The sequence below is a fragment of the Heloderma suspectum genome, chromosome 1 (assembly GCF_057233095.1).
Source record: "Heloderma suspectum isolate Gila_16-S chromosome 1, 16-S_ref, whole genome shotgun sequence".
In the NCBI taxonomy this organism is placed as follows: Eukaryota; Metazoa; Chordata; class Lepidosauria; order Squamata; family Helodermatidae; genus Heloderma; species Heloderma suspectum.
The window spans coordinates 334,818,560-334,843,632 of record NC_139458.1 but is presented as its reverse complement, the minus strand read 5'-3'; the positions used below and the strand labels follow the sequence as shown (position 1 = coordinate 334,843,632).

Sequence of the window (25,073 nt, the reverse complement as noted above, 5' to 3'; positions counted from 1 at the left end):
TAACAATATTAAAAAGCTAGAAAATATAGTATCTAAATACTGTAAACAGGAAATGGCCTGGGCTTGACTGGAAAGCATGACTGGAAAGAGTATTCCAAAGTCGAGATGCCATGACACTGTCATCTTCCACTGCTCCTCAGATGGTCAAGGAACCCATAGAAGGGTCTCTGACCAGGTTTTAACAGCTGGACAGGAAGCTGGACAGGAAATGGAAGATACCCAGGTCCTAACTTGTCTAGGGCGTTAAAGATTAAAACCAGCACCTTGACTTAGGCCTGGAAATGGGCCTGGAGCCAGTGTAGTTGTTTGGAAACTGGCAAGATGTGCTCCATGCCCTTGGCCCCAGTTCGTAACCTAGCTGCCATATTTTGTGCAAACTAAATGTTCTGAACTGAGCAGCCCCACATGCAAAACTCTGCAGTAATCCAAACAGGAGACTATCAGCATATGAATAACTGTGGCCAGTCTGTCGCTTTCCAGGAACCGTCCTTAGGTGGTGAAGGGTACTTCGTGCCATTGAGGCCACTTGGTCTCTAAAGATCAGGCTGGATGTAATAACATCCCAAGACTGCAAATGTTGCAATCCTTTGGGAGAGTGCAACCCCATCCAAAAGAGGGCAAACACCATCTCCTGTGTCAGATGAACCACTTATAACGAGCATGTCCATCTTAGTAGTACTGAATTTCAGTTTACTGGCCCTTATTCTGTCCTTCCAAGAACCAATTCAGCACCTCCAGAGCTTCACCTAAACTTTAAACGCCTTTCATCTCCCCATCACAACCTGTCCCCCTTTTAATTAATACGAAATTCCTTCTTTGTCAGAACTGTGCTCTTTCCTGCCCCACTGTGTCACATACTTTATGGATAGTCCAAATATGGAAAGTGAGCTTCAGTTATGATGCTAAATTTGAAAAGGATTCTACTTTAAAACCAACACTTCATGGTTATTTAAACCTGGCATTTCCCCACCGTGTGGTCCGCTTGCACTTTAAAACCAATCCACTCATGCATTAGGCTCCATTACTTGTCATTGCTTTATTATCTGGGGTCAGCACTTCAGCATGTCTTGCTGAGCCCAACTCATAAATAAGGCATGCATTGCACTCTGGCTCTCCTGCTTCCCACACTGGGAGATATTAGAGTGAACTGAAGAGGTGCTATATGTCACTGCATAATGAATCACCATTTTTATGTGCAATTGCTTAAGCACAGCCAATGTGTACACCATTACAGATGATGTTTAGGAGCTGTTCTAAGCACAATCTGCCAAGGACTGCTCCTTTCCAGCCCTCTGCAATGAACTGGACTCGCCCTGGAGCAAAGTTTGAAAGATTCTACCTTCTGGTTTTCCCTGTAATACATCAGTTTAACTATTTCTTGGTCGCTCATAGGACCTGCCTCTTTGTAAAGCTTATCCTATGGCAAGCCACTTTGTCATGGCATGGCCACTGTGTCATAATATATAGAACAGCTTGTTGCGCCAAACCTCTAATCATGTGATCAGTTTCCTCACCAGCAATGGATGTTTCTGAAAGCATCTATCACTGTCATGGAGACTCACCACATGGCATGTAGTGCTAGTCATTATGTTCAGGGGAAGAGAATCAGCATGCAGAAGCAGCTTGCCATTGTGGAAGGAGGGGTGGATGGATCTATCGATTTCGGTTTCCCTCAGTTTCTTGTTTTTTGCAATCTTAACTTTGTTGTTGTTGTTTATTCGTTCAGTTGGTTCTGACTCTTCGTGACTGCATGGACCAGCCCACGCCAGAGCTTCCTGTCGGCCGTCGCCACCCCCAGCTCCCCCAAGGTTGAGTCCGTCACCTCCAGAATATCATCCATCCACCTTGCCCTTGGTCGGCCCCTCTTCCTTTTGCCTTCCACTTTCCCTAGCATCAGCATCTTCTCCAGGGTATCCTGTCTGTCTTCTCATTATGTGGCCAAAGTACTTCAGTTCTGCCTTTAATATCATTCCCTTAAGTGAGCAGTCTGGCTTTATTTCCTGGAGTATGGACTGGTTTGATCTTCTTGCAGTCCAAGGCACTCTCAGAATTTTCCTCCGGTACCACAGTTCAAAAGCATCTATCTTCCTTTGCTCAGCCTTCCTTATGGTCCAGCTCTCGCAGCCATAGGTTACTATGGGGAATACCATTGCTTGAACTATGCGGACCTTTGTTGTCAGTGTGACGTCTCTGCTCTTAACTATTTTATCACGATTTGTCATTGCTCTCCTCCCAAGAAGTAAACGTCTTCTGATTTCCTGGCTGCAGGCCGCGTCTGCAGTAATCTTTGCGCCTAGAAAGACAAAGTCTGTCACTGGTTCCACGTTTTCTCCCTCTATTTGCCAGTTATCAATCAAGCTGGTTGCCATAAATTTGGGTTTTTTGAGGTTTAACTGCAACCCAGCTTTTGCACTTTCTTCTTTTACCTTTGTCATGAGGTTCCTCAGCTCCTCCTTGCTTTCAGCCATCAAAGTGGTATCATCTGCATATCGGAGATTGTTAATGTTTCTTCCAGCGATTTTAACTCCAGCCTTGGCTTCATCAAGCCCAGCACGTCGCATGATGTGTTCTGCGTACAGGTTGAATAGGTAGGGTGAGAGTATACAAGCCTGCCGTAATCCTTTCCCAATCTTAAACCAGTCCATTGTTCCGTGGTCTGTTCTTACCGTTGCTACTTGGTCGTTATACAGATTCCTCAGGAGGCAGACAAGTTGACTTGGTATTCCTATACCACCAAGAACTTGTCACAATTTGTTATGAACCACACAGTCAAAGGCTTTAAAATAGTCAATAAAACAGAAATAGATGTTTTTCCGAAACTCCCTGGCTTTCTCCATTATCCAGCGGATATTGGCAATTTGGTCTCTAGTTCCTCTGCCTTTTCTAAACCCAGCTTGTACATCTGGCAATTCTTGTTCCATGAATTGCTGGAGTCTACCTTGCAAGATCTTGAGCATTACCTTCCTGACATGTGAAATAAGTGCCACTGTTCGATAGTTTGAACATTCTTTGTTGCTTCCCTTTTTTGGTATGGGGATATAAGTTGATCTTTTCCAATCTGTTGGCCATTCTTGTGTTTTCCAAATTTGCTGGCATATGGCATGCTTCACCTTGACAGCATCATCTTGCAAGATTTTAAACAGTTCAGCTGGGATACCGTCATCTCCTGCTGCCTTGTTATTAGCAATGCTTCTTAAGGCCCATTCAACCTCACTCTTCAGGATGTCTGGCTCTAGCTCACTGACCACACCGTCAAATCTATCCCTGATATTATTATCCTTCCTATACAGATCTTCCGTATATTCTTGCCACCTTTTCTTGATCTCTTCTGCTTCTGTTAGGTCCTTGCCATCTTTGTTTTTGATCATACCCATTTTTGCCTGGAATTTACCTCCGATGTTTCTAATTTTCTGGAAGAGGTCTCTTGTCCTTCCTATTCTATTATCTTCTTTGACTTCCGCACATTGCTTGTTTAAAAATAATTCCTTATCTCTTCTGGCTAACCTCTGGAATTTTGCATTTAATTGGGCATATCCCCCCTATCTCTGTTGCCTTTTGCTTTCCTTCTTTCTTGGGCTACTTCCAGTGTCTCAGAAGACAGCCATCTTGCCTTCTTGGTTTTCTTTTTCTTTGGGACGTTTTTTGTTGCCACCTCCTGAACAATGTTGCGAACTTCTGTCCATAGTTCTTCTGGGATCCTATCTACTAAATCTAGTCCCTTAAATCTATTCTTCACCTCCACTGCATATTCATTAGGAATATTAGTGAGCTCATATCTAACTGATCTGTGGTCTTCCCTATTCTCTTTAGTCTGATTCTAATTTGTGCAATAAGGAATTCGTGATCTGAACTACGATCAGCTCCAGGTCTTGTTTTTACCGACTGCATAGATGTCTGCCACGTTTGGCTACAAAGGATGTAGTCGATCTGATTTTGATGTTGACCATATGGTGAAGTCCATGTATAAAGTCGTCCCTTAGGTTGTTGGAAGAGAGTGTTTTTTATGCACAGTGAGTTGTCTTGGCAAAATTCTATCAGCCTATGTCCCGCTTCATTTTGTTCTCCCAGACCATGCTTGCCTGTAATTCCAGGTGTCGTTTGACTACCCACCTTAGCATTCCAGTCTCCTGTAATGAAAATAACATCTCTTTTTGGTGTATTATCCAGTAGGTGCTGCAGATCCTCATAGAACTGATCTACTTCTGCTTCTTCAGCATCTGTGGTTGGGGCGTATATTTGGATCACTGTGATGTTAAATGGCTTACCCTGAATTCGAATTGAGTTCATTCTGTCATTTTTTGGATTGTATCCAAGCACTGCTTTAGCCACTTTATTATTAATTATGAAGGCTACTCCATTTCTTCTGTGGTTCTCTTGTCCCAGTGGTAGATCTGGTGGTCATTTGATGTGAAATGGCCCATTCCAGTCCATTTCAGTTCACTGACACCCAAAATGTCTATATTTAATCTTGACATCTCCCCAATAACCACATCCAACTTGCCCTGGCTCATAGATCTTACATTCCAGGTTCCTATGGTGAATCTTAAGTTCAGTTCAGTTCAGTTCAAACGTTAAGACTTTTTTTTAATTGCATGAACATGCATAAGGATTTTTGTGCACATTTAATATTGCATTTTTGCCTAATATACACATTTTTGCAAGCAATTTTCCTAATATAATGCATTTTTGAATGTTATATAGTGGCTAGAGTGCTGGACTGGGAGTCGCGAGATCCGGGTTCTAGTCCCCACTCAGCCATGGAAGCTCACTGGGTGACTTTGGGCCAGTCACAGACTCTCAGCCCAACCTACCTCACAGGGTTGTTGTTGTGAGGATAAAATGGAGGAGGAGGAGAATTATGTATGCTGCCTTGAGTTCCTTGGAGGAAAAAGGCAGGATATTAATGTAATAAATAAATAAATAATAAATAATACATGCATTTGTGTATGCACATTTTGACTGTAGACCTCCATTTTAATTTTTAGAGAAGTGCGTATTTCAAAAGATAACTTCAGTTCAAAAGCATGAAATTAGGTAAGTTTGCACTAAAATGAGAACTAAATAAATTTCTCCCTGTCCCTAGGGAAGTAAGTAATTAAGGGTACAATCCTATGGCCGCTAGTCAGCAGCTAGATGGCCATAGGATAGGTCGGTTCCCTGAGAACCAACCTCCACTCCCTCCCACACTGCCTCGTAGGCAGCGCAGATTGGCTTGGCACTCCGCGCTCATAAGAGGAGTATGGAGCAGTGAAAACGGGGCATTCCTGGGGGCGGGGTGGGGAGGGCGGATGTGCCTTTCCGACCCTTCCTATGCATCATCCGGCATCCCCCCCCCAGCCTGACTTCCTGTGGCTAGACAGATGAAATTGGCTGTCTAGCTGTGAATGCAGGGTGACTGAAGCGTGGACGGGAAGATCCCTTCTGCGCTGCTCCTGCCCTGGATTGGATAGGTGGTCGCCTCCGAGTTCGAAGGTGGACACCTATCCCGATAGGATTGCACCCTTAGACTTGTAAAAAGAGGAGCTGCAGGTAAAAAAGCAGTAGCATTCTCCAAGCATGATAGTAGAGGATCAAATGTTTTTTATACAAAGATATGTAACATCGTAAGTTCTTCCTTTCTCATGAGTTTGCTCACTACAAGTTATGAACAAGCTGTTTGTTGATAGTGACCAGTGATCATTCGTAGGTCATTCAAGGGAACATAAAAAACAGACTAACTAACCTCCAGCGTACACCCTTTTGTAATGCCAACAAAATCAGGACTGCTCAGAAGATTGTATGGTGTCCGGGAAATTTCAATATCCTTGAGGCAACCTGCATATTTATTTATGTTGACTTCAGGCCTGTAAATATAAGATTAAAGCAGATTCACTCTCAAGTTAAACCAGTTCTTTGATACTAGTAAGCACAGTAGTATGCATATAATCACAGAAGGGCTAAAACAGTTTTCCATATGACTGCTTTAAATACACTGGACCCAATCCAGACAACATTTGACACACTTACATCCAAGAAACCCATTGCAATGGGAACAACAACTGCAACCACATGGAGGAAATTAACCTGTGGACCAGCGGACTATGAATCTTTCTGATGCCAAGTCCAACAAGTATGGGGGCATATTTTTACAACCCTTACTTTTAACAAATCAGGAAGATACATGGTCCAGTCAACTCATTTGCTTCTTTCTCTTCATGGCTGAGCTACAGGTGTAATAGGTTGGAACCAAAGGTGACTTTCTGCAAGTAGAAGTCTTCTTTCATGCATGGAAGGTGGCTTTTGCTTATGGAAGACCTGTTTACACCTTGAAAAGTTAAAATACTCCAAAATACATTTTTCTGCTTGGCAAGAACTTCAGTAAATTCTTGTATAAGTAGAAGCATGAGAACTATGATAGCACTATGTGAACTGTTGCATAACTTCTTGCATGAGCATTTGAGGAAATATATGCTGTCCAAAAAAAAGGGGCAAAATTGTGCCTGTGGGATTACCATGACTAAGTTATTCATGAATAACTTTTTCTGGATAGAGGCACTGCACATAAACGTTTGCCTTCCATCTTCTAAGATCTCCATACCTATTTTTCTGACACTTGAATATTTCCATTCAAAATTGTTCTTTTTCAGGGAAAGCCAGTATGCTAGTATGAAATGAAAGACTATCTTCTCCTTATTTAAAACCATTATTAATGTTAATGCATATTTCAGCAAATAAATCTCCACATTTGTTTGCTTGGGTCTGATTGGTAACCATGTTGCTCACAAGACAAAAACAGTAGTAGTCTAGAGTAGGGATGTATGGATTGTGTAAAATCCATTCCATCTGTGTTTCACGGGTTGTCAGGCACCTTTTGTTCTTTTGTCCACCCATCAACGGAATCAGTTTTTTCTTTCCGAATTTGCGCAAATTCACATGTGCAAAAATGTGCAAATTCCTCCTAAATGCGCAATCCCCACAAATGCATATTTTCATGCTTTAGCCTATGGGGGAAATGCACATTTTGGCTGGGGGTTTTTAATTGCATATTTTTCCATGACGAAAGTTGTGCGAAATTCCCGAAGGTTAGAAAAATGGTCCACAAATCCATGGAATTTGCCTGACGGGGGAAAGCAAGTCCGCTCCAGAATCCATGGGTAGGATTCATAAAAATCTCAACTCGTTTGGTTCTATTGCAGATTTCTATGATGTCCCTAGTCTAGAGGAAATGCAAAGCTTTTCCTGTGTAAAGGAATTGTAGACTTGAATAGCAAAAACTTTAGCTTCAGTGATCTGCCAGAAAGATAGCATAGGAATAATCGTATTTTTTCACCACTCTTCTGGCTTTGAGGCAGCTGTTTCATAAGGGTTGACCTTTTTTTTTTTTTTTAATCAGTAGCCTTTGTGAAGCTTGTAATTAACTGTCTGATCCATGTTAACAGTCAATGGACATAAAAACTTGGTGACTTGAGATATGGATACAATCTGGCCAACTTACCAACCAAGGGAAAAGTGCTTATGAAAGTAAGAGCCTAAAACAAGAGTATTAGATATGGAAAACAGAAATTCACAGTTCACAGACATTCTTTATAAATCTTCATCTTAACAACACAATAACAGGGTCATATAGCATAACAACTTGCGTATTCATTTATTGCTTTTGTGTGTGGATTTGTCATTGCTTTTTTTGCCATGTAGCCATCTCAGCAAAGCATAGCATGTCTATTTCAAAAGCTGCAAGTACTTGCAAGTTTGTACTAAAAGGTCTCTGTGTATTTGTGTGTGTGGGATTTCCATCCTACTTCATTGCCAGTTCAAGATATGCAATGGTCCTGTAACATGCATGGTACAGTTTCTATAATCTCCCTGTGGACACCGTCTGAGAACTGTGAATACAAATTCTTTCCAAGTTTGAAAATGCCTATCCTTCACCTCTAACATTTCTGTCATAGCATAGTTTTTCAGCACCCTCAACAACCTGTAATTTGTTAGAGCATATCAGCTTCACCAAACAAAACTTGTCAGAGTTTCAGGGCAATTGAGGCTAAAATTACATGTTAACCAGAGTTCTGAGCTTCTTTTCCCTGTGGTTTTTCTTAACCCAAAGCAGGATGGGGTGGGTTGTGTCTCAGCAGACAGAATTGCCAAGAAAGGGTGCTTGAACGTTCCTTTCCTGACATTTTCCAGCTAAATAATAATCCCCCCCAAATTCCTTTTTCAACCATAGGGGGAAAGCTATGGAGAAGATTTGAGGATGCTCCCTCCATGTGGATGGTAAACAGCTTGGCAAAGGGGATTTTGAAAAAGGGCTGTAGGAGAAAGGGGGAATCAACTTCTCTCTGCATGTCCTTCTTCCATATACATGTGTGTACACCACACGCATGCAAAACACCGAGGAAAGAATCACAGAATTCTTTGAGCCTCAAAGACAATCTCATTTTCTAACACCACTTAAATGAAATTTCCCATAGCAAGAATTGAGTGAGCCTTTATGTCACCGTGCAATTTGCAGGTACACAAAACTCTTATTTCAGTGTTTCTAAAATATTACAGAGTTTACTTCTACATAAAGGCCATGATATTCTTTAATCACTCATCTAAAGCTTTTTTTAAAGCTCACTCTTCAGCTGAAAAGGGCTCAGAGAGCACTTTACAAAGATCAATAATAAGGCAGCCCCTGCCCTTAGGCTGACAATCTTAACATAAATTCTAGTTTTGTATGAACTCCATCTGTATAATCCTCAGGAAAGGACTGTGGTTTTGTCTGAAGTGATGGACAAAATATCCATCCATTTATCATCTTTTTGGTTTTTAGAACTCAGCTCTGTTTAAATGGGGATTTCAGATTCCAGGTTCAGTACTGAGTAACCCAAACCTTATTAGCTAGGATAGCTACATGGAACATTCAGCTACAAAGGCAGCGTATACCGGACACTGGGGGCAAATAACAGGGGAAGGTGATCACCATTATGTACTGCTTATGGACATCCACAGACATTTCATTGGCTGCTGTTGAAACAGTTTTCTGGACTAGATGGACTTTAGTCAGATCCAATAAGACGATTCTTATGTCCCTGAACATGCACAGAAAACGTGTATGGTGGAAAGAGATATTCATCTAGCCTGCACTGAGAGGTCAGCACAGCCTTCCTCAACCTGCTATTCTCCAGTTGTATTGAACTACATCTCTCATTGGCCATAGTGGCTGGGGATGCTAGGAGCTGTCATCCAACATATCTGATGGGCACCAGGTTAGGGAAGCCTGGGTTAGACAGCATTTTTAAAAAATTGCTTAGAAAATAAATAAATCACCTTTTGAGATTGACACTCAATTCTCAACGATTTCCAGACATGTTCAGTCACTAATTTGCTCCACGCTGAGTAGAAGTACTAACTGGTTGTTGTTGTTGTTTTTTTTTTAAATACAGCCTTTTTCTAGTAGGATCCTGATATAATTAATTTAAAAGAAAAAAAGAAAACCCAACACAGCAAGATGTAAACAGCTGTGTGAAGATGCTAGCTAAGGATTTGTTGCTGCAAGTGTGTGCACAGCGTGTGGCTAGACTGCGTTAAGCACTTAGGAGTAGCTTGATTTGCTGCAGCAGGATTTGTTGCCAAATGAACAGCCCCAGAGCAACAGCTGGGAACAAATGCAGACACAAATTGCTTTTTGCTTTGCCACCTGTTGCAAGCTGCGCTAAACCCATGCAAAGCATAAAGCATGCAAGTATTGATTTAAATGTGATATCTTTTACCTTGATTTCATACTAGGATAAAAATGAAAAGAGAAAGAGAGAGGAAAAAAAACACATAATTTTATTTTAAATTATAATATTTATAGCAAACAATGTTCCTGTAATGATACCAATTTTTCAGACTGGTTCAAATATAAGCTACCTTTGGAAACCCACATACACGCATGCGCGCGCGCGCGCACACACACACACACACACACACACACACTATCAGCAAAACCACCTTCTGTATGTAGATAGCCCAGGCAGGCCTGTTGCACAGGATCCTCACAGCTCATCACAATGTCATGGGAGACTCAAGGTCTTCTTTGACCACTCTTTTCATCCCCAGCCTGATACTGGCTGTAAACAACAGCAGCCCTATCCCCAAGGCTCTCCTATAAGTAGGCTGACCATATGTACCATTTTAAATGGGACAGTATCGTTTTTTTTTTTTCATATTTCCCGACCATCCTGTCGTTTTAATATAAATGTCAATTTTGTCCGGTTTTTAATTTTTTGTAAAAAACTGAACACGCTTATCATAAGGCTCTATGCTAATCAATGTGTGCAGTAAAACTACTAGTGTGACGAAAGAGGAAGTTCCATTTACTTTATCCAGTCAGGACCAGGCTTCTTTAGCTAGCGATGATCAGACGCCACCCCCTTGCTTGCCTGCAGTGGCGAGGAATTCAAGAGGCGGTCGCTAAGCCCCAATCAGCATGTGGGAGCCAGGAGGGTGAGTCTTACTGTTTTTTCTACCATCATTCTGCCCACAGAGATTCTTTCTCTAATAAAACTTTTGTTATCATCTTACTTTTTCATGAATATGTAATATTACATAACCCCGTCCCGTTTTTGTCATCCCAATATCCCATTTTTGTCTCAAGGAAATATGGTCAGCCTACCTATAAGCTAATGTTACTGTGCATTCCATAGGGTCAAGCCTGCCTGAGGAAGGTCAGGCATGTTAGGCTGGAGGAGGGGATGGGCAGCCTGTGCTAGCTTCCAGCCACCTGAACATGTCCCCTTAACTCCTGTGCTACCTTCCCTATTGATGGGGAAGAAGACAGACAGTCCATTTGGTGAAGAGAAAGGGGGCAATGCACAGAGAAGGGGCCAAACTGAGGGGAAAGCATAGAGAAGGACTTGCTGCAAATCTGATACACCTAAGACCTCCCACAGGAACAGCTGAGGTTGCTGGGCTCTCTCACTTCTCATCTCCATGGTATTAGCTCTCAGCTTTGACCACCAGTGGGGTGGGGCCACTACATCCCAGCATCTATTGGAGCGGAACAACCACTGTGCCCTTCTGCTCACTGCAGCTAATATGGGTCCACCAAGGGCCCATATTAACCACAGTGGCTAATATGGAACCACCAAAGGAGATGACTAATATGGATGCAGGAAGGAAACCACGTTGGCTGGGGAATGGAGAAGGAGAGGCTCCACACTATGTCTTCAAACTAACTGAAATAACATACAAGTGCTTTCAGCACTGCATAACAAATTATCATTTATGTGTGAAAGCAGATTAACTACTGCCAGACATGTATTTATTTATTTAGTTAAAGGATTTATACCCTGCCCTTCAACAGGTTCCTAGGGTGGATTACAAGAAGTTAGACATGTGACCAACTATGGCAAAATGTAGAGCTACTGAAGTCAAGAAGGTCTATGGACAAACTCACATTGGCATATAGACTGCATCCTCTTATGGGGCAACTGAACACTATTTTCCTATGAGCAAAGGATTGGAGCACCTTTCCTACTGGAGGAAAGACTGAAGCATTTGGGGCTTTCTAGCTCATAAAAAAAAGATGACCAATAATGGGGACTTAACAGAGATAATGTAAAGTTATGAGTCATTTGGAAAGACTGCATAGAAGGATTTCTTCCCTTCTCTGATAATTCCCCAACTCACCCAATAAAGCTGATTGGTAGTGTGTTCAAGACTGACAAACGTTCTTCACACAATGCATAATCCACTTACACAATTCACTTGCACGGTATGAGTTGGAAGCTGCTAGCTTAGATGGGTTTAACAAGGATTGGACAATTTCATGGAGGATGGGCCCATTAAAAGATATTAGCAATGACAGCTAAATGCAACTTCTGCTTATGAAGTTCCAGGGGCATCTTGTTGGAAGAGAGTCTGGAACCTTTGGTCTGATCCAGCGATGCAACTGTTACGACATTGTGTTTTTCCTGTGATATATACACTTACATGTTTTATGTTAAGCTATCGGTGTATGCTAACGTTATACATTTTGGGCATTTTAAATCTGTAGTACTAATTTTTTATTATTATTATTATTATTATTATTATTATTATTATTTTAAAAATCACCTATGGTTAGAACAGCTAAAAAGCACATGTAAAAACATAATAATGCAATAACTGCATTCTCAGTGTTATTAACCAACCAAAACTTGTTTGGCTCTTCAGCAGTCCGTTAACTCATCACTCCAGATTTATCTGCATGTTCACAAGGTGAATATATTATTCTTCCTTGAAGATGAAGATGATATATCCAGTAGGGCTGTCTGTGTCAGTATCTGCACTTATAGTCCAGAGATCTTTTCATTGCAGAAATATTTACGTAAACTTTAACAAAGGCGCCAGAGTTTATTTAATTACAGTTAAGAGTGTAATCCTATGCATGCTTAGCCAGAAAAAGTCCTACAACTCCCAGCAATCCCCAGCCAGCACGTGGCTGGCTGGGGATTGCTGGGAGTGGTAGGAGTTTTTTTCTGCCTAAGCATGCATAGGATTGTGCCCTAAAACATCTATTATATTGCAACATCTACTCTCCTCCTTCAGTATTAAAGAAGACCTGAAAACATATGGAACATATTGTATACATGATGGGTTGGTTCCAGACTTAGTCATACTTAGAGTAAATCCAGTGAAATCAAGTCCACTCTAAGCTGACTTAACAGTCAGACCTCAAACTCTGAGTGGAGAATGCAGGGAGGCAACTATCCAATGCAAACAACACAGTGGATGACAGTTTAAGCATCCTCTTCATACCCAAAGCTCCTTCACTGCAAATTGTGCCCTCCTAGTCGCACTCTGCATAAGAAAAGCAACCATCAGGCTTTAAAGACATGAGACTAAGGGGTTTACCAAATTGACAACAACCATTTCTCAGCCAGTTTACCCACCTGAAAATCAGCTGTTTTGTTTAGGCTATATTTCAACAAAATAAGAGACTCAGAGCAGCCACTATTTTGTTTCCACAGAAATAGGGATGTCAGAGAATTCCACCACGGATCTCGGTGAGGCCGAATGCCAGTGCATTCGGCCCCCAGAACTCTGGTGGAACGGCCTGCCACCCCCCCGCCCCCCGCGGATCCCCCCCGGGACGAGACTTACCTGGGGTGGATGTTCCGGACGGCGGCGGCTCCAGCAACGGCTTCGGAGGAGGTGGTGGCTGGTCTTCCGACCGGCTGCTGCCGCCGCCATTTGCAGTCTGTTTCCCCCCCACACCATTCGTGATAGGCTACGTAAAGACTTATGTAGCCTATCACGTCTGGGTTAAAAAACAACAACAATGCATACGCAAATGGTGGCGGCTATGGCCGCCGCCATTTGCGTTCCTTATTTTTGGCCGTCTTAATCTACATAAATATTTACGTAGACTAAGACAGCGAAAATAAGGAAGAACGTAAATAGCGTACCAGACGCTATTTGTGTTCCCCCTTATTTTTGCCGTCTTAGTCTACGTAAATATTTACGTAGACTAAGACGGCCAAAAATAAGGAAAGCTAATGGCGGCGGCCATAGCCACCGCCATTGGCGTACGTGTTGTTGTTGTTTTTTTAACCCAGACGTGATAGGCTACGTAAAGACTTACGTAGCCTATCACGGCTGAATACAGGGACGCAAATGGCGGCAGCTAAGGCCGCCGCCATTTGTGTCCCTGCTAGCCAGCGGCCGGATGTCCGGCTGCTGGCAGAGCCGGCTGGCGGCTCTGTGGAATCCCCACGGAGCAGAGCCGGCCGGCCAGGATTCCTCCCCCCTGGCAAGGATTCCAGGGGGAGGGACAGAGCGCCTCCCCCCCCCCCAGCGGAACCCGGCGGAGCCAGGTAAGCGGGGTTTCGTACACCCCTACACAGAAAGCCCTTTTCTGAGGTTGCTTTTTATAACAGAGGGCCTTCTCTATGGTGGCCCCCTGATTATGGAACACTCTCTCCAGTGCGATCTGCCTGGCCCCCAACACTGTCATCTTTTCTGTGCTAGGTTAGACTTTGCTCTACTCCCAGGCTTTTGACAGCATATGCTAAGGCTTTTAATGGGTTCTGGGATTTTTATTGTCACAATTTTTGATTGTGTAAAATTGTTTTATATTCTTCTATGAAAATGGTTTCATGATGTTACTATATTGTATTTGGGGGGGATTTTAATCTTTGTAAACCATCCAAAGACCTTTGGCTACTGGGGAGTATAGAAATGTAATAAATGAAATGAAATTTTTGAAATTCGGAATGCCTGCCTCCTTTGCCACTCACTGAGGGGCAAAGCAGGCCATTATATTGGAGAGTTAGTTTAGTATCTACAGAAAAACACATACTTCTACAGCATGAGCAGATCACCCAGCAGCTCATTTTATTTGAGACATGCAATTTTAAATACTTTTCCAGAGAAAGGGCAATCATTGAAGATTTGTTAAAAGTATAAAGTCAAAGTATGTCTTTCCAGGCAACCCTGTTTTTAACTCTGAACCACTAGGAAAAATTTAAAAAAATATTTGGACATTAAAAAAATAAGACTCCCAAGTAAACATACTGAAGAATCAGCAAAAGGATTAGAAGAAATGAAGTAGTGGGAGGGGCCCACGTCATGAATTTTTCATTAAGGGAGCAATCCTATGGCCGCTAGTCAGTGGCTAGATGGCCATAGGATAGGTTGGCTCCCGGGAACTGATCTCAGAGCCCGCGGTCTAAGGTTGGTTCCCTAGAGAGAACCGATCTCTACCCCCTCCCGTCCTGCCTCGTAGGCAGTGCGGAATAGCCCTGTGCTCTCTGCTCAGAAGAGGAGCGCGGAGCGGTAAAAATGGGGCATTTCTGGGGGCATGTCAGGGCAGGGAAGTTGGAAATGCCAGTACAACACATCCTACATGTCGTCCAGCTGCCACTTCCCGCGTTGCGAGGTCCCACAGCCAGTCAGCCGAAATCGGCTGTCTAGCCATAAATGCATAAATGAAATCCCCTCCACTCTTCTCCTGCCCTGCATTGGATAGGCGGTTGCCTCCCAGTTTGGGGGTGGCTGCCGACCCCAACAGGATTGCTCCCTAAATTACTCTTTCTCCCCAGCCCTAGTTGAGGTGTTTCATATAGTTTTGCCCTGATACAATACAGCAAGTGAGGTGCTTGTTAGAAAGATGTACAAGAATTGAATGCTTTAATTCAAATAAATTAAACAATTGCCATGTTGGGCAATAAATCCAACACATTACGGGCGCAATCCTATGGCTCCGAGACAGCATCTAGACGGCCATAGAATTTTTTGGTTTCCGGGAACCGAGCTCAGAGTGAGGACTCCGAGCTCGGTTCCCAGAAATCTGACTCCCTGCCCCCTCCCCGCTGCATCGTCCGGCCTCCCCCACCCTCCAATGAGTCCTGGCTAGACAGCTGAAATAAGCAGTCTAGCCACAAATGCAGGGCAGCCGGAGTGCAGAGGAGACTCTGTGCTCCACCATCCTGCATCGGATAGTTGGCCACCTCCGAGTTCGGAGGCGGCTGACTATTCCCATAGGGTTGCACCTTAAGATATTTTATTATATTAAGCAGGTACGAATAAATTTTAAAAATCATATTTGAATCTCTGATCCTGTACAAAACATACACAAAGGGCTCAGTACAAAATAAACTCTTGGTAGGCCCAGTGTGTTAGGGCTGCTAGGCCTGTTCAACAGAACTACAGACAGGGAGAAAGACCAAGTTAGCAGGGGATAGGGGGCAGGGATCAGGAGAGGGCAGGCTGTCTGTGTTGTTGCCTTCCACAGGAAATTTCTTTCAGGGAGCCTCAGCCTGCCTATAGGAACTGCTCTGATGAACAACATTCATAAAGCATAAAGGAGTATCTGTAATTTTCTCATAATAGATGTAAACATACAAATATAAAGGTACACGGTACAAGTATCCTTTCTCTATGCAAATCTATTGCTTCCCTGGATTATTAAACAAGTTCAAATAATAAGCATTATTTGAATGCCCACTGTGGACTACGTCTTAAGTACCATACCTTAAGTTTCCTCTCAGTGTTGGTAGTCCACCAAAATATATTGGCTCGTTGGCTTTCAGGTTGAGGCCAAAGTGCTTCCCTGTAGAAACTGTTGATATGCTCTCTTCCTGATTGGAATCTATGTCTACAACTGATATATTAGCTGCAGAAGTATAAAGAGAAAGTTTAACATAAATTTGACCTGAACAAGAAATTTCAAATGTGCAGAGTTATTTCATTCTCTCTTGAGAAAATACTCACAGACCAGATCTACATGGAAGCATAAATGCAGAAGCATTTTCATCTTTTATCCGGATATTAAGAAATTGGCTTTGGTCCATCAGCGGCACACAAAGCAAGAAAAGTGGAGTATATACCACCTAAAAACCTGCTTTCACAAGTCACACAAGAGCACTTTAAACCACCTTACTTTGTGGTTCAGCGCAGCCCCACCAGTTGAAGTGAACATCATCAGCCGCAGAGATGCTGCTCAGTGAATGAGAGAGGTTTATTCTCTGCCCTGTCCATACTCCCATTATTGGCCCATCCCCTCTCCTTCCTTTCTGTGTATTCTTTAGTTTTCAGTGTATTGCAGTTAGGGATGTACGAAAGTTCCGCCACGGATCTCGGGGAGGCCGAATGCCAGCGCATTCGGCCCCCCGAAATTGGTGGCGGAACAGCCCGCCCCCCCCAAGACGGGACTTACCTTGGGTAGATCTTCCTGGTGGCAGCAGCAGCGGCAGCGGCTCCGGCGGCCGGTCTTCTGACTGGCTGCTGCCACCGCCATTTCCAGGTTAAAAACAAAAAAACCATGATAGGCTACGCAAAGATTTACGTAGACTATCACAGCTAGATTTAAAACAAAACACTGTGATAGGCTACGTAAATCTTTACATAGTCTATCACGGCTGACTTAAAAACAAAAAAACAAAAAACGCGCGTACGCAAATGGTGGCGGCCATGGCCGCCGCCATTTGCGTTCCTTATTTTGACACGTCTTAGTCTACGTAAACATTTATGTAGACTAAGACGGCGAAAATAAGGGGAACGCAAATAGCGTAGCGTCTACGCTATTTGCGTTCTCCTTATTTTCGCTGTCTTAGTCTACATAAATGTTTACGTAGACTAAGACGTGTCAAAATAAGGAACGCAAATGGCGGCGGCCATGGCCGCCACCATTTGCGTACGCGTGGTTTTTTTAAAATCAGCCGTGATAGGCTACGTAAACATTTATGTAGCCCATCATGGCTGACTGCAGGGACGCAAACGGCGGCGGCTATGGCCGCCGCCATTTGCATCCCTGCTAGCCAGCGGCCGGATGTCCGGCTGCTGGTGGAGCCAACCGGCGGCTCCACAGAATCGCTGCGGAGCACAGCCGGCCAGCCAGGATTCCTGGGGGGGGGGAGGAATGGAGCGCCTCCCCCCCCGGCGAGGATTCCGGGGGGAGGGACAGAACGCCTCCCCCCCACCATTAGCATAATCCCTGAAAGGTAAGTGATTTTCGTACATCCCTAATTGCAGTAGCGATACTGTGAAATACCGCCGCTGCAGGCTCCCACTACTGGCCACACCCTCTCTTCCACTCTGTGAATGAAACTGCCCTATTGTGAACAGGAAAAGGAGGCTAGATAGCTAGTGTGCTGCTGTGGAGGCTTGAAACCGTGCGGCACGATTTTCTCAATGGAAAAAAGAGGAAGTATGCTATTCTGAAGTAGGGATGTCTGAAACCACTTACCTGTTTTGTAAGTGGCATCCGCGGTGTGTGTGGGGGAGGCGCTCCGTCCCTCTCCCCGGAATCCTCCCTGGCTGGCTCCACAGTGACCCTGCAGAGCCGCCGGCCAGTTGCATCCGCAGGTCTGCGGACGCAAATGGCGGCCAGCGTAGCGGCCGCCATTTGTGTCCCTTCGCTGAGCTGTGATAGGCTACATAAATATTTAAGTAGTATATCACGGCTCAGTGAAGGGACGCAAATGACAGCCGGTGTAGCGGCCGCCATTTGCCGTCACAGCCCGGCAGCGGCGAGAGCCACTGCCACCGGAGCTGCCACCGCCGGAGCCGCAGCAAGGTAGGATCTGTTCTGGGGAGCTTCCGTGGGGTGGTGGGGCAGGTTGCTCCATTCCACCATGGATTCTGGGGGGGGGCAAATTCACTGGAATTCGGCCTCCCTGGGATCCGTGGCGGAATTCTCTGACATCGCTATTCTGAAGGCTTGAAACAGCACGGCTCCAATTTTCTCAATGGGAAAAAGATGCTACAGATTCTCAAAGGGGGTAAAGCAGGAAGTAAGCTATTTTGAAGGCTTGACACAGCGGGGCTCTGATTTTTTCAATGGGAGAAAGATGCTACAGATTCTCAGTGGGTAAATGCTTGTGCACGGGAAGTAGTGCTAAGTGGGAAGAAGCCTGTGTCCAAAAAGAGGGAATGGGGGGAGGGGCGGCCCCACCCCTTCACCAGGTGTTTGCCAGGTCACAGAAATAGGCATGCCCAGGATTTAATGCAGCTATGGGGCACACTGCAGCAGAACCGCTCCAGAGCTGCATTTAAAATGACTCTTCAAAAATGAGCCTTTTCCAGAGGGAAGCTGTGGGTTGGCAACAGTGTCATCTATCATGAATGACCCTGATGTTCTCCCCCTCTGTATTAAATTGGCCATGTAGATTGGCTCATAGTTCATAGGGATGTCAGAGATTTTCTCCACGAATCTCCGGGAGGCCGAATGCCAATGCATTCGGCCCCCCGAAATTGGTGGAGAAACGGTCCGCCCCCCCGGCCCCCCCCCCGGGATGGGACTTACCTTGAGCGAATGTCCCTGGCGGCGGCGGCTCCTGGCGGCGGTTTGGCGGCGGCGGCGGCAACCGGTCTTCCGACCGGCTGCCGCCGCCGCCACTTCCAAGTAAAAAACAACAACAACAAACATGATAGGCTACGTAAAGATTTATGTAGCCTATCACAGCTAGATTTTCAAAAAACACCATGATAGGCTACATAAATGTTTACGTAGCCTATCACAGCTGACTTTGGAAAAAAAAAAGCGCGTACACAAATGGCGGCGCCCATGGGCGCCACCATTTGCGTTCCTTATTTTGGCACGGGTAGTCTACATAAATATTTACGTAGACTACGGCGAAAATAAGGGCAATGCTATTTGCGTTGCCCTTATTTTTGCTGTTGCCCATGGGCGCCCCCATTTGTGTACGCACTTTTTTTTTTCCAAAGTCAGCCATGATAGGCTACGTAAACATTTACATAGCCTATCACGGCTGACTGCAGGCCAGGGACGCAAACGGTGGCAGCTACGGCCGCCACCATTTGCGTCCCGGCAGGAGAAGAGGTTTCGCGGCCGGAGAGACGGGACGCTCCCCCCCGGCCAGAATTTTGGCGGGGAGGGCTGGGGCACCTCCCCCCCGGCCAGAATTTCGGGGGGAGGGACGGAGCGCCTCCCCCCCACCGTGAAGCAAGCTTCGGGATCAGGTAAGTGACTTTCGTCCATCCCTAGGTTCATATCCCTTAAGAAGAAGATAAAAAATAATAAAAGAGGAAGAAGAAAAAAGCTACAATCCAGGGCATGTTGTCATGACCACTTTTACTGGTGTATTCTCTTCCCAGTTTACTAGGAGTACATCACTATAAATATTTGTTAAGAAAAACAGTAGGTAATATACAATTAACCCTTCCACTGATGGAAAAGATTCTGTCAATGGAATAGAGAGGAAGTCGATTCCCCCGCTCACCTACAGCCTTCCATGCACCTTCAAAATCTGCTCTAGAGAGTTGGGTGACCCTCCCGAGCAGATTTTATGGGGGGCTAAGAGGCTGCAAGGGGAGAAGAGGGAGTTGTGCAGGCCATCAAGACATCAACATTTAATTTCACCCAGACTAATCCTAAAAGCACAACACCAAGGGTTAAAGAAACAGAACATATTGGAAAGAATTTAGCAAGCAAGCATGGGAATAAAGAATGTGAAAAAAGGAAAAGGAAACATCGTGTAAAAAGATTTGACATCTTAGCCAAAACGTTTAGAATGATTAGCAAGACAGTTCATCGAGGGTTTTTTTTTTTCCTTCCCTCAGAACTACTGCTAGTGTTTAAGTATTACTTTCTTGATCATGCTGACTGATTTGGGAAAGATTTTCATAATGGTATAACTGAGGAATATCCATCCGGCCAAATTTACAATAAAAATATGTAAAACCACCAAACTGATAATGACTTTGTTCCAGTGGCTTTGTTTATACAGGCTGTAATCCTGCTCACTCCATCCACCGCTGCTTCAATAGAAACTAGCATAGATTCCCCACCACCAATTCCATGCCACCTCAGCGGCAGGTGCCCCATTGGCTGTGGTCCATCAAAAACAGAGCATTTACATCCTATGCCCTCGTATACCTTACTTTGACTTGCTCTTTCCCCAGGCTCTTAAGTTCAAGCTATTATTAAAAAAAAAATAGTTTAAACCCCACATCAGTTGCCTTGAGCCTTTGGGATGCAGAGAGCTGGAAATCTAATTCAACACATTGTCATGAAATAAATGTATGGCATATGTATAGAGAAGTGTCAGACAGTTTGGATAAAGCTGAGATTTACTGTCAGTGCAGAACACGGAAGATTGATGATCAGGAACACTGGTCTCAAAAAACAGTTAAGGCTGCAATCCTATGTATGTTTAGACAGAAAAAAAGTCCTACAGCTCCCAGGATGCCCCAGCCAGCATGGCTGGCTAGGTCATGCTGGGAGTTGTGGGACTTTTTTCTGTCTAAACATGCATAGGATTCTACTTTAACTCTGCTTTGCCATGGGAACTATGTTGTGCCTTTGTTACTATGGGAACAAGTGTGATGAACTGGACCTGTTGTATGGGTTATAGAGTTTGACCCTAAAAGCAGAGCATTTATTTGCTAACAAAATTTATAGACTACTGTATATTTAAAAAGGTTGCCTGTATGGTGAACGGAAAAGAAAAAACAACCAGAACACAAAAGAATAAAAATATTTAAAATCAAGTTGATACAGCTTGTTGATATAACAATGTCTTTAGCAGACACCTAAAAGAAAGCAGTGTTGACAGCTGCCTGACATCAACTGGCGAGGAATTCCACAAAGAATACACTAAATACACTACTCTAAGTGGACCCTAAACGGGCCTCAGGTCCATGTGGAAACCACCAGGAGCATCTCTTCTGCTGACCTCAGTGACCTGGCAGGCTGGTAAGGGAGAAGGTGCTCTCTCAGACAGAGAGCATTTGTTTTTCCAGTGACACATCTGGGAATGTTTCTTATGGTGAACACAAGACACCATTTCCAGATTTCAAACTTGAATGAGACAGCCTGAGTCTCTTGAAAAGCCCATATTGTGCCACATCCATCATATTTTAAACAGAGATGTGTGAAATTCTTCTGAGCAAATTTCACTAATCTTACTGAAATTCTTTTAGATAGATGTTTCACTTGAGGAGGACTCTACTTAGATTTTATTTTAAGTGGTATTCAGCAGCAACTCTAGTCATCATATAAGTTTAAGATCCCTGTCATCTGTGGGAGGCCTTTTTTCCTTGCAGGTCAGGTGGCTGTGATACTTAGGAAGCCATTGTGTATTGTAGACAGATATATTACAACAGTAGCATTTAACTCACAGCCTTTTACAAGCACTTTGAGAAATCCAACTTATGAAAGACACCAAGAAGTACTAAACCAATTTACATTCTAACAGAAATAGCATGGGCTTGTTTTATGAACTTTGAACAACATCAGGGCACTGCATGAAAAAAACATTTTCACTCAGATGCTTTTTAGAGTGTAATTAGGTACCTGTAAGACAGAATTATGCCTGAAAAATTAAGCTACCATTTTCAAAAGAAAATCATAAGAGACCTGTTTGACACTGCAATCAGTCAAAGCTAACCTGAGCCATTGGTAATTGAAAGCAAAAGAAGTTGCTAAATCACTTTCTTTTACAACTTTCTAAACCCAGCAATTTTATACATCATCTTCTCCATGATTAGGTAGTTAGCTGTGCTGGATAAGATAATTAGGACGTTTATGATGTTATCACTGCAGGAACTCACCTTGTTTTAGAATTCTTGACAAGGTGAATGATTTCCATTTCCCATCATTGTGGTTCTGGTTGCCGACAACAGAAGCTGTTCCTGAACCTAGATCATAACTGACTTTGATACGCCCATTGCTGAGCTCTATGCTCATGAAATCTTTCTGTTAATGAGAAGCATTAGAAATCTTATTTAGCTACTGAAAGACAGGTTCCACTTTTCTGATGCGAAATAATTGCAGATGAAGTGACTATCCCATGCCCAACCCCAGCCACAGCCCCAGGCAATATGCAAGTTTCCACTTTCTTTTCAAACGTTAATTAATACAGTTCAAAACAAAGGCATCATCAGTGGGGTTCATTTGAGGAACCTATTGTGAATGGTAAGGTAGATAGTAATGAGAGTAGCTTCCATTAATCACTGGTAACACATCATACCATAATACAACACAACACAACAATATGTTTTGAGAAATAAATAACTTCCAACTCAATGCTCCAAATTAACATTCTTCTTTTGTGGCTACCTCTTAAAAGGATAATCTCTCTCTCTCTCTCTCTCTCTCTCCCCTTCTCTCTCCACACATACAAACACATGTTTTATATTTCCAAATAAGAGACAAGTCACTGTAACGGTGTTTCAATTACCCTGTTAAATGTTAAATTTATAAAATATAAGTTTTATGTTAAGGTTTTGGACTGAAAAAAATAATAACGAAAAATATAAAAACAGATTGTATACTTTTGTTCATGGGCTGAATCTACACGTAGCAGTTACACCGTTATCATACCGTTATCATACCATTATAATACCTATTGGTACACATGACACCAGTGGGCATTAATAGTTATGATAACGGTATGATAACGGTATAACTGCTACGTGTAAATTCAGCCCATATCAGATTACGATAGTTAGAAGAAAAGTTTTTTCCCCTAGAGGGGACTATGTTTACAAGGTGTTAACCCCATTCCAAAGATCCTCGCATCTGTTTGCTGAACAGATCTAGGCGAACTCTGGTAGCAGCAGGTGGCACTATTCAACTCTACCTGCATGTCAGTGGGACCCACTGCTAGTGCAACAGCAAGCTAACAGTTCTTAAAGCAACCAGCAATGAGCAGAAGTGCTCGTTTCCAAAATGGGGAAGGTCAGCAGGCAGGACTCCCAGAAGGGAGCTCTGCTGACCTGCTCTGATCTGGAAACACGTGTTCAAGCTTGTTTCCAGCCTTGCTTTAGGCAGTGCTGACTCCCTGTTGAGCTAGTAGTGGGTCCCACTGGCACAATGGAATGAGTAGAAGTGCAGCAGCAGTACTGGATACTGCAGTGCCTTCTGATGCAGGTATAGGAGCAGAAAGAAAGGTATGGCCAGAAAGAACATACTTAAGCACATCACCAATGTTCCTGCAGAGGTGCTTATGCTTACTCAGGTGTTTCTTTGGATCAGAGCCACAGTCTTATGTGGACTGCTTGCATACAACCATCTTATGTATCTGTTACAGGTAATGTCCCATATTTGGTAAATATCAACATTCATATGGGCATAGTACCGATCTCATATTCTTAATGTGATTTTCAGCATTCATTTGTCTATGTCAAAAATGGGTATGTGTATGTGTGTGTGTGTGTGTGTATACACACACACACACACACACATTTTTAACATAGACATATGAATGCTGACAATCACATTTTATGTGAATGTCCACATTTACCAGTCTATGTTGGAGTTTTCAAACATTAACAGATATCTCTAGGATTGTCAATGTTCTCATGATGTTTGTCAATATTCACCAAATTTCAGACATTCACTGTAACATAAACAAAACTTCTTGCCATCTGTGTAATGCAGCTGGTCTAGTTTTTCTAGGAAAACTAGGAAAAAGGAAAGAACTAGAATGAATAATGTCACAAGCCAATTTGCAATTAAAGGGAGCATTGTTTTTAGAAAGTCACAAACCATTAAATATAATCAGATTTTAACCTGCTACTGGATAGATCTCTATGGGGCCCAAGAGTGTTCTGTTTCTTTCCTTTAGCACCTCAACATATAGCCTAGGTCTTTATGAGAATTGGGGGAGCTATATGCATATCCTATATCTATTCCATTCATCTGTCAGATCTCAAGTAGCTTCCACAGTGCAAAGTTTTGGTGTTGGATGTTTACACAGTCCTCCCATTCTCTGCAATGTTCTTGTGGGCTGAGTCTATGCATGGCTGGACATGTGTGCCATGGTGTGGTGGGTAGGGAAGAAATAAGGATCTACTGAACCCTATGTATATCCACTTACACACAGACTCTCATGTGGACAAGGATCATGCCCCATACTGTCTGCTTAAAAATGTATGCCCTAGTTTACACCCAAGCAAGCTAACACATGATTACCTATCTAAGGCATTGTTAAAATAAGTAGAAGTATTTCAGTAAAATATTTTTGATATCACATTATGCATGACTATAACCCATAAGGCAAAGTGTCCAACAGCCATGGAGTCCAATATGAATGATTCTTTGACAATACAACTTAAAAAGCAATATACCTTAGAAATGGTAATCATTGTAATGATCTGGATGGAATCCTAACAACATTATGCAAACTGCTGAAGTACATTCTTGTAAATCACCCTGTTTTAGCTGTAAATGCTCTCACACAAGTCATAAAACTCACTGTCTTAATTTAAGTGACATCCATCACAGCATAATGGCATGCATTTTAATCTCTGTTTACAAGAAACTGTGTACTCCATTATGTTAACAAGACAGGCAGAAAGCATTTAGGCGAGTTTTACCAGGTCTAGTGTAGCAAGGTACATCAGAAGAGCAGTGGAAGAAAATGTCTTGAACTTGAACATGACCATGGAGATGTTTGGGTTCCATCTTATTGGGCGGCTCACCATAGCATAACCTTCCCCATCAAATTGAACAGTGCCCTCACCATCTGCTACCTGTGGGCTAAGAAAGAAAGAAAATTCAAAGTCCAAATAGGATTTTCAATAACTGCTATACATAAACACATACGTTATGCATTATACGCGGGCCTGCCTTTGAAAACAGTTTGGAAACTTCAGCTGGTCCAAACAGGGCAGTGAGA

General features: G+C 43.2%; 1 protein-coding gene across 1 annotated transcript in view; it reads right to left on the bottom strand.

The window, feature by feature from the left end:
- LAMA2 (laminin subunit alpha 2) overlaps positions 1–25,073 on the bottom strand; it is a 619,437-nt gene that overhangs the window by 34,242 nt on the left and 560,122 nt on the right. The window contains exons 49-52 of the mRNA XM_084827486.1: positions 24,772–24,934; positions 22,003–22,147; positions 15,961–16,102; positions 5,723–5,843 (exon numbers count right to left, since the gene is read on the bottom strand). Coding sequence (XP_084683612.1) covers positions 5,723–5,843; positions 15,961–16,102; positions 22,003–22,147; positions 24,772–24,934 — 571 coding nt within the window. The remainder of the gene's footprint in view (positions 1–5,722; positions 5,844–15,960; positions 16,103–22,002; positions 22,148–24,771; positions 24,935–25,073) is intronic.